This window comes from Acanthopagrus latus, chromosome 3, assembly GCF_904848185.1.
Source record: "Acanthopagrus latus isolate v.2019 chromosome 3, fAcaLat1.1, whole genome shotgun sequence".
NCBI classification, from domain to species: domain Eukaryota; kingdom Metazoa; phylum Chordata; class Actinopteri; order Spariformes; family Sparidae; genus Acanthopagrus; species Acanthopagrus latus.
The window spans coordinates 8391639-8407714 of record NC_051041.1 but is presented as its reverse complement, the minus strand read 5'-3'; the positions used below and the strand labels follow the sequence as shown (position 1 = coordinate 8407714).

General features: G+C 41.0%; 1 protein-coding gene across 6 annotated transcripts in view; it reads left to right on the top strand.

Annotated features, from left to right (window-relative positions):
- rbms3 (RNA binding motif, single stranded interacting protein) overlaps window positions 1–16076 on the top strand; it is a 282075-nt gene that overhangs the window by 41349 nt on the left and 224650 nt on the right. The window contains exon 2 of one of the 6 annotated variants that reach the window (XM_037092871.1): window positions 7488–7683. The exons of the other annotated variants lie outside the window; for them this stretch is intronic. Coding sequence (XP_036948766.1) covers window positions 7624–7683 — 60 coding nt within the window. The 5' untranslated portion in view covers window positions 7488–7623. The remainder of the gene's footprint in view (window positions 1–7487; window positions 7684–16076) is intronic. 6 annotated transcript variants of the gene reach the window in all.

The following is a 16076-nucleotide window of genomic DNA, read 5'->3' as shown; positions in this document are numbered from 1 at the left end:
ATAAAGCAAACAAAAGGTAAATGCACTCCCCTAAAAAAATCTCAAATGAAATGACTAAATCATGAGAATGTTCACTGGATTCATTTTACAGTATATGAGTAATTTTTTGCAAAATTATATTTCACACTCCCTGCAGTTATCTTTCTATTGTGTGCTTTGGAGGCCTCCGGCCAGCAAAAAGGACAAACAATGAAATTCCATGTGTGTGGTCTCTTTAATGCCCGTGGGAGAACAGGCGTGTTTACCGACATGTCTCTTGAATTTTCCAATAGTTACCACAAAAAATCCATATGTGTTCAATGCCTGCTTCTGCATTAATTAGCCACCCTTTGCTGGAGGAACCATTAATTACAGTGGGATTATCATATAACAATCCAGCAGACTCACATACTGGTGGAAAAAAAATTTCCATATAGATACTTGTTTTTTTTTTTTGTTTTTTTTTTTAGAGCAATAATAGAATTCCTCACAGCTGCCTGCAGCACATCCATTCTAAATTAGTCCGCCTGCTGCAAATGCTCTCTGTAACTGATGTGGGGTATTATACAGGGTATTACCATAGTCCTCAGAGGCCTAAGGTCCTAGGAATCGTGTGCACATGTATGTGTGCACATTCACATGTGGTATTCCTTTTCAGGTTAAGGATATTCATGCTTATCATGAATATCTCCGCCATATGTCTCTCAGGTGTCCTGTCTTTCAGCACAAACCAGGCAAAGGTTTAATGCAAATTACTAACCATAAACAGCCAAGCGTAACAGCATAAATATGTATCATGATCTCAACTGCAGTATCACGTCTTTGAAGAGCGAGTAACCGTCTGATGACTCGAGAAAGTTGAGGAGGAAAAAAAAAAACAAAGTGATGGACTGCAAGTGTATACTCATGTGAAACAGGCCAGGGATGTTTATATGATTTTCATGCAGTGTGACCGGGGCTATTAGTTTCTGGTGGCTGGTAAGAACCAGACCACAAGGCCTATTAAAAAGGAAGTTGGCCAATTAATTTAAGCCGGATATAGGATCCAGTTGCACACAAAGCGCTATATAAAAAAAAAAGGAAAAAAAAAAAAAAGCATCGAAAGGTTGAAATGAAAAAGAAATGCATGGAAGGCATGTCTCCATTTTGGTGAGACTGAAGCATGTTTTATTCAGCTTGTTTCAGCAATCCTGTGAAAAGGAGACTGCTTAGATTAGCATAATGAAGCGTCCTATCTGATCCTATGAGCCTCTGATGTTTACAGTCAATCATCGATGGAATGACAACAAGCAGCTGGAACATAGGAGTGCTGCTGTAAGGGTTTTCAAGACAAAGAAATTACTGAAATTCCAAGTTGTATCCCCTTATCTGGGAGCATTTGATATCAGCCATAACCATTATCCTCACAGTGCAGAGGAAAAGTGTTGAAATAGTCATATGATTCAATACAGAAATAATAGGAAGTTTGTTCGGATAAAACTACTGTAATCATTAAATAGAGAGAGTCTGTGTTCACCGTCTCTGTGTGTCTAATCTAGGTCACAATTGGATGGCTCATCCCTGCGCAGAAAGTAAATCCACCCAACGATCGGAGAAGGCCTTATTCTAGTGTTTACAACAGGGCTGGGTCGATATCCACAGGAGGTGCTCAAATAAACAAACCATAAATGCCGGGGCTTCTGCTGGCCTCAGAGATTATGGCTGTAACAATGATTAATTTTAACAACCTGAGCTAATTGTCTCCGAAACTTTAGTTAACAGCAAATATGATCTAGCCCTGGGTGCTTTTCTCTTCTGTAATGAAGAATAATGAGCAGCGGAATTACTGCAGGCACTTTTTTTTTTTTTTTTGTTCAGAGATTTGTAGAGAGCACAGAGGCCAGCAGGATGTGAGTCCGGGAATGAAGAGATAGACTGTATCTGTCTGTGCGTCTGTCTGTCTGGAAGGATACGAGCGAGGAAGGAAGGAATAGAGACTTGTGTTTGGCCCGAAATCAAATCTGAAGCCCTTGATGAATGTGAGGGAGTTAGCCTTTTGCTTGTGTGTTTTGTATCAGCCTTGTTCCTTTCTGACGCCCTGCTTTCTGCTGCGTGCAGACGGCGTGTCACATCTCACCCTCTAAGGAGGCAACCTATGAAGTCTCAGCATTTCTGTCTTTGTTATTATGGATAAAGATATTGTTCACATCTCCCTCCTCCTCCCCCTTAAGCTCCTATGCCCCTTCTTCTCTCTGTTTACTGTCTCTCCATTCTATCTCTCTCCCAGTGTGCCGGCATGCATGGAAGTGTATAACACTAGTATTGCTGTAGAAAGCAACTTGGCCGTGAGCAGTGTCTGTGATTCGCCTTCAATCTTAGCTGCGCGCTGGAACACCACCTGAGGCTGGAGATGAGACCTCTCCACAAGTGGCAGAGCTTAAACGCCCTCTTTTATCTACACTATCTCTCCCCTAGTGAAGTGAGGAAGAGCAGGGAGGGAGGGGGGGCCGACCTGATCCCTTCTAGCTGTACTCAGAGAGAGGGATGTTCACATAGCGTGTGGTGTTTATGTGGAGGAGGAGAACTTCAACACCGGCTGACAGCACAGAGCCTACTCTGCTGTCATTATAAGATCACACACCTTGTGAAAAGCGATCTAATCGATTTGATCTGGTCTCTTTTTCTGCGACTTATTCAGCTCGACCATGAGAGCAGAATAGAATCTTTGTTCTTCCTCCACACTTTCTCAACTTTCTGCTCTTTTCATCGTTGTTTTGTTGGAGGAAGCATCGGTATGGCCAATGCGGACGCGCATTGGATTAGTATTGTTATCACATTCCTCCTTCACTGGGCTGCAAAAACACCCTGACCTTTAATGTAATCACTCTAACCTACACAGTATCTGACACAGCACAAGCGTATCCATTTCCGTCTCTGCCTGCAGTCCACAGGCACCTTGGGAGAGTCAATAGATGTAATAAAACTTATTAGCACAGTTGGATTGAATATGTACGCTAGACTTGAAACACAGTGAAGTTAGGGTCACCTGCGAAGACCTTAAATCCAGCCCACGTCTTTTTATTCAGTGTGTAGAAGGCAACTCCATTACCGAAAAGGTTGCTGCTTCTCGTGCAGTTTCTTGAGAGGGGAAATTGGCAGCTTACTCTCAGTCCATTCCAGGGTTTTCAGGGGGACCAGTTCAGATGCCTTTTAGAACACTGAACTCTAATTTAACCACAAGTCTTGATGGGGACAGGCTCTGGCTAGAAGTCCACATTCCTGGGCAAAAGGGAACTTATACTGTACTTGTGTGATTGGAAACAGAGGAACTCAGACACAGTTTTCTTATTACCAACATAATTGCAAAACTCACACCTTGACCCTATATGTGCAGTTAGGTTACCATAATATGATAATATGGGTTTTATTGTATAGACTGACAAAAATGTTCTATTAGGCTTTCAAAGAACATATTGTCAACTATTTATTGTTTCCACATGCAGTATTTCCCTTTGATCACCCTGCTTTCAGCAGAGTTTGTTCATGCGGTCATTGTTGATGCATTGTTGTGGGTGATTATACACATTTTTGTTAAAAGGCACTAGTCAGGCAGTTTTCTAAACCATAGTGGTGTGAACCAGTGTTGTAGTACTTGATATTTGTCTCAAGACCAGTTTTTGAAGGTCTTGTCTCGTCTCAGAATTGATCACATTTCACTCAGTTGGAAAAAGAGGAGTCTGGATTTAAATTTGAGACCAGTCAAGGCCACAATTACAGGGATATCACTGTATTGAATAAATGTTTGATATAGTCTGTACTTTGTGATGGTTCTGTATGAAGACAGGAGTCACCCAGGATCCTGAAGCTTGCACAATCATCAGGTAGATGATGAATTATTGTTAAGATGATTTCAGCTTTTTTCATGTCCCACATTTTATCATTGGTGTGTCCAGTGAGTGTCGGACTCTAAACTGGTCTTGGTCTTGACTCGGCCTCGTCCTGCTTTGGTCTTGGTCTTGACTGGATCTCAAACCCTTAAAGTCTCTGTCTTGTCTTGGTCTTGATACACTCTGGTCTTGGTCATGACTTGGTCTCAAACCCTAAAGAGTCTTGGTCATGTATTGGTCTCGGTTTATGTATTTCTCTAAAACACCGGTGTGATGTGTACTCCGTATAACTTATATACAAAATATCTAAAATTTGTCACATTTGTCATTTATTTATGAATTTAAGAGCTTCTTTAGGAAACTGGTGAAAGAGGCATGTGGTTGTTTTTTCTTGACTATGTTTGAATACCTATTTTTCTGTTTTATTGAGATTTGGTACAGCTGCTACTTTGGCAGTGTCTCTCTTGTAAAAGAGATCTCGATCTCAACAGGGCCTCCTGGAAAAAAGGATGAAACTAGAAGCAAATAAGATAAAATCTTCTTCTCAACAATAGCTGTACTCAAATGACTCACACAGTCCACTCCTCTGCTCACCCCTGTTTGCAAAGAAGAAGAGGCTTGTTGAACTTGAATGCAAACCTTGAGAAAAGTATGTGTGTGGAAGTGGAATCCGCTTCATTGTACTTGAGAAAAAAATTACAGAAGTTGAATCACTTGATGGGGGTCAATGGTACTTAAGGTTACATAGCTTTAAATGGATGATGAAGGTCTTTTCATATTGAGTGCATCCTCAGGATGCTTGAGAGCTGCAGTGCTTCTGAAGGTGTGATGAAAAGCAGAAATGTCAAATCTAATTTCTTCACAGTTTTGATCAGTATTGCACAAAATACAACTCATCAATTGTTTGTCTTTGAATCAGTAATTTATCATGAGTATGTCATGCTTTAGTCGAAGCATTAGATCGCATTCTTTTAAAGATATATTTATGAATTGTGCTCTACGGTATTTAAACTTACACAAGCTATGCCGGATATAAGAATGTCCTTCAAGAAGTGTGAAACCTCTTCTCATAAATTCAGGCACTCAAGCAGAGTGAAGCCTTGGAGCAGCACAATTCATTAACTGAAAAGCAAAGAATTACTAGCAGGCGCGATATGAATCCACCCTGCTGCGTATAACCCTCTGTCTCGTCGAATGAATCATTAAAGAGAACAGTCATCTTCAAAATAAAAACACAGAAAGTTCTGAGGTTATCACCTCATTAATTTTCGCCATTCTATAAAAAGAGCGGACGGTGTGAATGCATGTCTCCATTCGACATTTAATTAATTTCAATCACCTCAGGGTATTGCCAGTCCACTTCTCTTTCAAGCGTTTGCTAAATGACCATTTTTGGACTATTTCACTCACTGTGTTTATTTCTCTTTCTTGCCCCCTGCTCTCTCTCAGCCTTTGGTTATTAACATCCTTATCTTTGTGAAAGCACAACGAGCCTCTCTATAATCAGGACTTGTTGCTTTCTTTTTTTAACCTCTTGAGAATTGCAATACAAGTGGGACTTGGATCCACATCTCTATTATGACTTTGAAATGGTGTAGCATATTAGAAACTCTCCTTTTCTCAGGTAACTAGTTTTGGTTTCAGTAATATCCCATTAAGATCTTTTATGGCCTGAACTGATCAATCTACCAGCAGACTTTCATCATTTTTTTTGCAGATATTATTGACATATATCATATAATATCCTGTAGTCATGGTTTTCAAGTGTGAGTTTTAGACATATTGTCAAATAATCTGTTCACCTGTGCAAGCACTGCAAATTGGTGGGTTTTTTTTAGCATGGTGTTTATTACACACAATTTAATCAGCATAAACAAGGTAAACAATCCTTGTTTGATCCCAATCCTAAAAAGCAGTTGTGAAATGATACTTCTTAGCTCAGTACAGACTCACTCAACCAACTACTAAATTTTATCAGAGTGCATTCAGATGTACCTTTGATGGATCAATTCATATAACATCTGGTGTGTTTTTCAGTTTTCAGTCTTTTAGTATGTGAACATTTGTGGTACAAATTGGGCTCTGGTACAAGCCAAATAATGGGAGAGAGACTGCCTGAAAAGAAGTGCACTCTGTACTTTGGAAGGCAGTTCCCCTTTCAAATGTCATTAAAACTTAAAGCTCCTGTCAGTACTGTAAGATAGTTGAGTTGTGAATATCATACCGAACTCAATCAATACTATTGCTTTGGGATTCCTATTTTCCCCATTTTTTGGATTGTAGGTTGAGTCGGTGTTGGTTTTTGTCAAATTGGTAATGAGATTAAAAAAATCTACCTTACCAGATGCCAGATAAACAAAAACAAAACAAAATATTATTGTGATTATTTTGATGGACTTTTTGATTGTTTTATGATTCACAATTTGGTGGGAATAATTTGCCTCTCAATTTGAATTTCCGCTGAGAAAACTATTAAAATTGTGATAATGTGACATTGGTTGGAGTCTGTATGAAACATACTTATTTTTTTCCATCAGGAGTGCAAAATTTGTGGGCCAGCACTGTAGTGCTCTTTATAATTCCCCTTTGTCACACATTTTACCTTAACAAAAAATGTCAGCCTCTTGCGATTTAGATATTGCTCCTCAGCATATTAGGATTTTCATTATATTTGATTAATATTGCATCCATACACCTCACAGTAGCTACCCCCTGTTCAAATGTGATTTTCAGAAAATGAGCCTGAGTTGCAGTCTCAGCTCAAGAATGCTCATAACCAGTCATTTCTCTTTTTTGTTCTATGTGACACCAGAAGATATAAATCAGGTGCAGTAAAAGGCTGCATGATTTGCTGTCAGTCACAAGTTTTTGATTTACCTCGGTGGTCATTGTCGTGCTGTTAAATACTTTATTTTGTAGCTGGTTGCATATGGTGCACATATCCAGCAAGCATGAGTACATATTATTAGTTCTTATTGAGTGATATTGTTAAAACCAACCTTGTCCATGTATGTCAATTCTTATTGCAACATTAACAGGCTGATGTTCATCAAAAGTGCTGCCTCATATCATCTACCATCTTAGCTTCTCCTGCCAGTTTTATTATGTGCTTTGTGCTGGATGTAAAAGCTCCAAAGGATTGTGCATAGTTAGGTTCAATGTTAGGAAAAGACAAAGATGACAAAATATATGTTAAGGTTTATGCTTACTTATCAATAAAGGTATAAATGACCTTGTATTTGTTTACTAGAACTGGGACTAATGTTTGTGTGAGAAAATTGTGATCACAATATTTAACACCACAACACATAAAGATAATCATTTGTGACTTACTTGTTCAGCCCTTGTCTGCATTGTCATCACCATGGGCTTGTTGTCAAATTGTGTAGTCCTGAAGAAATGAATGACAGCCTCAATACCCCAGTCTGCCTCTGAGGGCTCTAAACATGCCATGTATTGGATGGGCCATTGAATTCAGCCAGGAGTCTTGTAGAGGCCGATGGGAGGAAACAGGAGCACATTAAAAGTGCTGATGAATCCAATCAGCCTGTTCGCAGGCATCCAACACAGATATGCCGGTGCACTAAGCAGCGCTACTCAAGGGCTTAATTAGAAGGATGCTTGTGTATTGTTTGTTTTCAGGCATTAGTAAAGTCTGTGTGTCCTGATAATGGAATTGGCTGGGAAATGGAATCGTTTGGCCCTGCCTTCATGCCGCTAGGTCTGATACTGCTTGTCAACACCATTGTTTCCTCACCCTCCTGTGGAGCCCCTATCGATGTCAGCGAAGGAAGACAGCTCTGCAGCAGCCAACCAACCCCTCAGCCGAAGCACTCAGGTTCGCCTGTCAGCTAACAAGGCCCTCCAATGCTGGAGAAAAGTCTTTAGTTTCAGAATCTATCTCTAATTAGCAGCTACAGCCCTTCACTTGCAACCTGACACCTCAGATCATCTCGTCATTGCATCTACACAGACAGTTTTATATTTTCAGCTCTTCCTGTGCATTACATTACATCTACATACCTCTACTACCTGGCCTTTCGCTCTACTGAAATACATTAACAGCAACAGAACACAGCAGGCAGTTTGACCAGTATTTGAAGTTTATTTTGGATGAACAATTGTGATAGGCATTTAGCTAGGCGATAATGGTTGAAATTTCAATACACTAAATATAACACCCATCCGTCTGTCTCTGCTAATCATCCATTCGTTTATCCACTGATCCATTCAATGAAGATAAACTACATATAATAATCACTTGGTGTTTGATTCAATAGAATATGTTCGACCATTAACATCTATTTCACAGTACAGAAAATGAGTGAAATTCATTTTCGCTCATCTAATTGGAAGGCAGTATTTTTGGTGAATATTATTTAATCTTGCCATAACCCTAACCTGCAAAAAGCCACCAGGATGAAGACGAAAAAGAAAAGTAATCTTCATTTATGTCACATATTATATAATGTACAACATGGTGAAACTGGTACTCAGTATTTAACCCATCCCAAGGCTAGTTGGCGTCAGGGGACCAACTTCAAATCTGGAGAATCTGCCTAATGTACATTACATGTTTTTGATGGTGGGAGAGACCAGAGTACAGGTAGGGAGCTCCATACGAGCACTGGGAGAACAAAGCCCATACAGAAAGGCCCAGCCTAAAATGATCTTAAATCAATAAGAATACATGTACTATGCTAAACAATTAAGTCAACATGGCATGGATAATAAATCAATGTATTACCGATAAATGTTTACAAGGATATGAATGTTCATGAGTGTGGTGTCTGTTAGACACAACACGTTAAATGTCACAACATCACATTTGCAACACTTGCTCACTGGCAAATTCAATTTGAAAGCATCATTTATTTTTTAGTAACTGCATTCTAACCCTTTTACATTGAGTTTTACCTCCATGACTGCAATACTTCATGGCATAGTAGTTAGAAAGTCAACCAGCCAGACCTCGTCCACTTGATTCGGGAATAAGTGAAGCTATAAGGAATTCTTTGACTTGGCGAGGCAGGAATTCAATCAGTTGGACTATGGGGCTAGGAAACTGGGCATCCGACACAGTTATGCCTCAGCACTTTTCAATTTGGGCTTGGCCTGCTCCAGCCTGCGGCCTGTAGCGTATCATTAATGAAAGTCACATTAGGCATCCCTGTCATCCTTAGTCATCCTGCCCAACCAGTAGGAGGTTTCATAGTTGTATGGGGCTATGATGTTCACCGCTGTATCCAATACAGCTCTCCTTTTCCTCAGATCTACTTCTGTTTGCTTGCTGTCCCTTAAGAAAGAACCTGAAGAAATACAAAGGAAGCTTGGAATAATCACCATATATTCAGTTGTGCTTTTCAAATTTTCTCTTGATTGATTTATTTCCAGTTTCTGTTATAAAAAATTGCTGCAGCCCCTTTTCTCGTCCTCTCCCCTGACCCAGCCCTTTCACTACTATCGTTGTAAAAGATTCATGATGTTTATGCTGCTCTCTTCGTTGCTCATAGCCTTCTTGTCTGGTGTAGCAGAGGTCATGGATTCCTGCATTTATGCAAGGAAGATTAGATGGAAGTCTTGGGTTTCCTCACACTGTGACCTTAGCTTTTACCCGTGTGCCCAACATAGACGAAGCTTGGGCTGCCTTCACAGACCTTTGCCCTTCAGGGAGAGCTCCATACTGTGAGGGCCAGCTCATGTTGCCAACTTGTGAGGCTATGTGGCTCTGACAAATGGCCCGTCAGTGGACATCTTCGGTAAAAATTGTAGTCGTGCCTCCGTGGTGTGAGTCAATGCGCTCTCTGGCCTTACTGTGTTTAGGTGATTGGGCTACACAAGGTCAAATTCCAGAGCAGAAAGCACACACTGCATTTTTGTGATGCTGTGTCTGACATGTGTCTGAACTCCCTTGTCAAATAGCTGCTGCTGACATGTCAGGCAGTAATTCCCAAAAACAGAAGTTAGTCTGTTCACACATATTTTCAGTGTGGAGGTTCAGCAAAGTGTCAAACTGATGGCCCTGTAGCACAACCATGTTTTTCCACAATTTGGCTTTAATTAAGTGTTTTATTATATGTATACAGTGGTGGCTCGCTTACAAATGTCTATATACGGTGGTCCCTCATCAAACATATCTAGTAGTTTCTCACTTACAAATGCTGAATTGCAGATGTTGACTGTGGTCACTTGTTTGGCAGCCTTGTCATCTGTAACTTCACCACCGTCCCCTTCATCTGTCAAGTCAAGTAATAAACATGTCATGTGAATGTGACATGACACGTTTTGTATGAATGTTAATATGGTACGTACCCTATGACACATATGTTCGGGCGTATCAATTATTTTGTCCTGGTGACTGGGCTGCTATGTATACATGTCTGTGTAACATGTGTGTAATACGTTTTCATCTGCTTTGTCTTTGTGTTTCTCTCTAATACCTCTTGTGTCACATCACTTACTTTTGACACTTTGACAGATAAACACATCGACAACAAGAGTCCTGTTTTTGGATCTCACTTTAGGGGCAACTTGTTTCTCCAAGACTCTTCAATTGACTTTGTTGTCTATATCATGTCACCACTGTTACCCCGTGGCTCCATTCCACACCCGAGCTGTCAAAATAAATCAGAATCATTTATCTGCCTGAGAGATAAGATGTGCAAAAAGAAGTCAGAGTGAGTGGGCATTGTGGTCTGATCTGGATGATAAGGCAGGATGGAAAAACAAGGAAAGGGTTTAAAGTCAAACATCCTTATTGCAATATTTGTTATTACTTGCTGCACATGGGGGGCCTGCACACGTGCATACGTACACACATGGACGTCATCTCTGCTACGTATATGTACCATGAGTAATTAGACTGAGTCTGGCACTACACTACTCCGCTCTCTCACAGCTTGAGAGCCTATATAAAACAGGGTGTGGAACATGTGGAAACTGTGATCCTCCATCTGCAGTTGCCTGCATGGCCTCTCTCAGCCCCAGAGGAGTCATCCTGCAGTAGGAGGATTTTGTGTTGTGCAGTGCAGTGAAATGCATCCTGCCACTGCAAACTTTGACCACCAAACATAAAACCTCAAATGATAGTTTCATTAGACCCTATGATCTTAAGGAAGACTTGCGGTGTGGATTCGGAAGCTATTGTTGTTTTTCCAACGGAATTGCAGAGATTGATGTCTCAGACGAGCATAAATCATGAAGTTTCTCGAGCTGACTCAGTGTTCCTGGGTGTACCCTCCCTGCTGTTTTCTGATTTATTGTTAGTTTGGCCATTTGCTGAATGTTAGTGAACACTCCAGTGTGCAGCAAATCATTTGGACCCCTGAGAAATGGAGCAGATTATGACAGGAGCAGAGAGTGATGTTCATTAGTTGACACATCATTCCACACTGTGCATGACATGATGTTCACTTTACATGATCTGCCAACTGGCTTAACTATAGACAACAGCACCAAGCTGAAATTAGCTAATGACCAAAATATGTCTGTCCAAGTTGCGTTTTTCCTGTCACGAGTAGCAATAAGCAACAAAATGTGCAAACTGCAATCTGTACATTATCTTTTGCTGCTGTAATATGTGACTCTTGCCTCCCATTTATCATCTCATACCCTGTGATTTATGTTTTGCGACTGTTGTGATGTGCTCAGCATCCTGTCATGGCAGAGGATGTTCTCATGTGAGTGGTGCAGGAGGCAGGAAGCTGTTCTCTCGACACTGAAGACTATCACTAACACCAGAGTTGCAAACATCCACTTTGCACTCCATCACTGCAGGGCAGGCACATGAGTGCTTGCACTTCATTAACTTAATTAATTACTGAATGCACACAAGTTCAAGTGCCATAGTCACTTTCTCACATTTGTGCTTTGAGGGCTTTCAACTATTTCTTCCATGACTGTGTTGTTGGATAGCCCCGGTAAAGTTGTGTAAAAGCGACTAGGGACCCAGCTGGTTCGAGATGCTGTTTTGACTGAGTTTCAACTCTGCGCAAGTCCCAGTTTTCATGCTGAAGTGTCTCTGAGCAAATTATTAAATCTCTACCAGCACTTCTAAATGGTTGATTTTGTTTTTTGCTGCAGAGGTTGACAGGAAGAAAAGCGATTTTACCCTCTTGCAGACCAATGGAGCATTCAAAAAAGAAAAAAGAAAAAAAGAAAACCACATTATCTGACAGGCTGTGGTGCATTGGTATCACAGTGCAGTCCTTTCCAAAACAGTGACAGTATAGCTGTCGGCTTTTCTCAGGAGGCCAAGAGCCACTGTTCCGACATGTCCCTGTGTCACCGGTCTAGAGGGGAGCTGGAATGTGTTCATGACTCTACATGCATCCCTGTTACGCTCCGCTGGGGTGCAGAGTGGAGGCATCACTCTTTTTTTTTTTTTCACTGCAGTGCAGTCCCCTACAACCTGTCTTTCATGAACGTGTGAGATAGAGAGATAGTCGAGCAAGAGACAGAGCATGTGATATGACGCATTGTGAAATCTCTCTCCACTCTGAATGTGTTCATTGCCATGAAGTCCCAATGTCCAGTCTTCTATTGAAAATGAGGTCTGCTGAAAGGAGCATAAACACTTCACTAAAGTGTCTCGCTCTTATCAGGAAAATACAAATTCACACAATATCCATTCATTGCGAGGGACTGTTTTTTTGTGGAAAATACTGAAAAACATTGCGTTCAATGGTTCAAACTTGGCCTTTAGATGTCCTTCCCAAGCATTTGAGGGTAAGTGTCTTGAGTGTTTTCTCTGCCTGGACCTCATGGTCACTAACGGTTCTCACCCAAGGCTGCAAACAGAGGAAAAAAGACAGTGTTTGCATACGTGTCCTCTAGAAATTGTTTTACTTTTCTGAGGACAAACCCACCCTCTTCCTACGCAGATAGGAGGAGGGTGATTATAAAAGCTTGATCCAGCACTTAACCGTTGGAAAAATTCAGTCTCCTTTACTGAGCGGATAATTGCCTGTTCTTCTTTAGTGGAAATCAAAACAAAGCCCAAGGTTGAAAAATGATTTGTGTTCGTAATGTCTCCTCATAGTAGTACATCCTGAGTGTTTCCACAAGTCATCTTGCAGGAGGCGGCCTCATATGGGAAACTTGCACAAAACTGTGTGCTCATCTCAAAACTATACAGTTTTCATCTGAGCAGAGAGGGAAGACTTTATTGAATTTAAAGAAAAATGATAACATCATGTGGAGACAGTGTGCAGAGAAAATGGACTTTTATCAAGAAGTGTTGTTATTGGAGGACTGCAGTGTTCGCTGACTTGGTTGCAAGTTGGTTTGTTTTCTCGTGCTCTTGTCTTAATTCTTCATTTCCAGTCTCCGCAGGGATCTGACAGAGACAACAAAACAAAAAAAGAGATTTCAAGCCTGAGAGGAGAAAAGAGTCACTGTGTAGAGCAGAATTGTGTCTTCTGTCTGCCCTTTGGCCCTGACCATCGAGGTGTATGGTTTCTTTTAAGCCTAGCAAGTGTGACATATGCCCATTAAAATATATAAGCAAACAATGTTACACTTAACAGCTGTGTTTGCGTGTCTCCTTTTATCTTTCATATCAGTCGACAATTTTTTCCTCCATACCTGCACTACCGACGCACAGCGCCTTCCGTGATGCCTGACAGATGTGCGTGTTTGAAGGTGGTATCAGGTTTCTTCGGGGGGGCGAAAGGGGGTACAGGCCTAGGAATAGCAACATTAGGCAGCTGGGGTCCACGTCATTCTGAGAGATGCTGCAGCAACCAGGGCCCATCTGGAGGGAACAAGAGCCAAGGACAATGCAGAAGAAGAGAGGAGAGGGGAAGATACAAGGCAAGGCCCTGCTGATTGGCCTTGTCATTGGATGTTTTGAAAAGCAAAGTAAATTCTCTTACATTTTTTTTCCATTCTTTCTTTCTTTCTTTCTTTCTTTCTTTCTTTCTTTCTTTCTTTCTTTCTTTCTTTCTTTCTTTCTTTCTTTCTTTCTTTCTTTCTTTCTTTTTTTTTCTTTCTTGCTTGCTCTTCAGCATTCACATACACAGAGAGAGTCAGACTTAAACAGCCTCTGACAGACAGACAAGAGCCTGCCATGGAAGACTCTACGTCACCTCTAAGTCATGTTCGTCTCCTCTCATCTTACCCACCCTCCCTCCTCTTCCCATCTTCTCACTTCTGGCCATTGAGACACATGCATCAATGACAGAAACACAGCCAAACTAAAGTGCTGCATGTCCTGCATCAAGCTGTACCATGTAGCTATCTATTCTATTTCTACCTATGTGTAGGAATATTTGCGGCAAGGTCTGGGTTATAGGAAAGTGTTTCCTACGGGGACTTGACTTGTGGTGGGTGGCATCTAGTCTTGTGAATTTAGGTAAGAATTTCATAATGTTATATAGAGTCCATACTCACTTGCAGCTTTAAGTACTGTAGTTTGCACTTTTGGCTCATGGGGCCTTTAAAATATCGAAATAAGTTGAGGAAGAGAAGTCAGCAAATCATTTGAGAATCCAATTTTAATTAAAAGCCCTGTACATATGTTCTGCACTCTTCTACCACAGCTTACACTGACCAGACTGACCACCTCTCTTAGTGATCATGTGCGGCTATTCCTGTATCATGTAGGTGTCGGTTTAATGGCACAGAGCTCCAAACAGCACTTGGGATTTAGTGAGCTGGACTCAGAGGCCTCAGGCAATCAGAGGCATCCATCATCCCCATAGTTCATAGAGTGATGGAAGGAGAGAAAGAGTTTGAAAGAGCGAGAGAGAGCGAGAGAGGCGGAAAGACATACAGAGACAAAAAGAGGGAGAGACAAAGGGAGACAGTGATAGAGCGAGGCGAGCAGACGAAGTGACAGAGCCAGAGAAGTGGGTGTATAAAAAGCATACATAAGAAGAGGACTAAAATGTCAGTGTGAAAGCATTTGTCTGGAGGTGTGATCCACTCAGACACAGCTCTGCTGGTCCAGTGGGTAAACAGCTGTAATCATAGTTCAGCTGCAAACATTAACAGCCTGTCTCTATACTGTTGCTAACAGGTTAAAGTACTGTGCATTACATCCTGGATCCGTGTGATTCAAAATATTTATTTGGCTCTCTTTGTGTTTCAGAGGTTCAGAGGAAGGTTTTTACAGGTTCCTCCATGTTTGAATTCAGTGATAAATGACTGAGTTAGACTAAGATACAGTGCTGTGGTACTTTAGGTTGTTGCAAGGGTGACAGTCCTTTTTTTCAAGTTGTATTTAGATGGTCTAATTTATGGCTTCATGACATCGCCCACATTTAATGATAATGACTGATATTGCTTACAGCCAGACACTATATTATTTCATTTTTTTCTCTGATTGACAGTGACAGATTAAAAATACATTTATTTTTTAATTTGACAAGGTAAAGATGTTACATGTAACAAGTTACTCTCCAGCACTGATGATGAGAATGTGGCAACATGGTGTGCTACCAGTTTGCAGCAAAGGCAGTCAAAAACAGCAATACAAGTCATTTTTCCTGCACAGTTGTTACTCTTTTTCCTTTCTCAGAAAACTACATTTTTGGGCCCGATAGGGAGAATGTCTGGATCCAATCAGGTTTCAGACATATTGATATGAAGACCTGCGGCAATAATACAGAATAATGAAAGTATTTTGAATCCGGCCCAAAGTCGGTCCCAGGTTGGTTCTCTGTTACGAGAACTTGAGAGGCTCTGTGAACACTCGGTTTTCTTGTTTTTTACAAGAGTAAAACAGTCCAAAACCAACCTATAGGTAATCGGTAATATATTTACAATCGTATGAAGAAGAGAAGGTCGGCTCATTTTTACTTCTGCAAAGCCTCAACCAGCAGCTGTTTTCTTTCCTTTTTTCCTGACAAATTACTAGAAAAATAAACCAGTTATTAAAATTAATAATTCATCTTTCAGTAGACAATGGATAATAACATTTGATGACAAGTTTCATCTCCTTTATCAATGGCCACCGCTTTGCAGCACCTTCATCTCCCCCTAAAGTACCCCCGTCTAAATGTTTATGGCCACTCTGCACTGAGGGGGTGGACGCTGCTGCGTCTTGTTAGTCCAAGCATAGTGGGAGGTCGAGGGAAGGTGGTGGGAAAGGGAACATGAGTACTTTGGGTATCTGTTTTTTTCCTGTTGTAGGTGTTATCGAAGTCACTTCAATAAAGCGACTGTCTGTTAGTTTGATCACCCCCCATGTCTTTCCATTTGCTTCCCAAAGGATGTCAAGATGCAAAT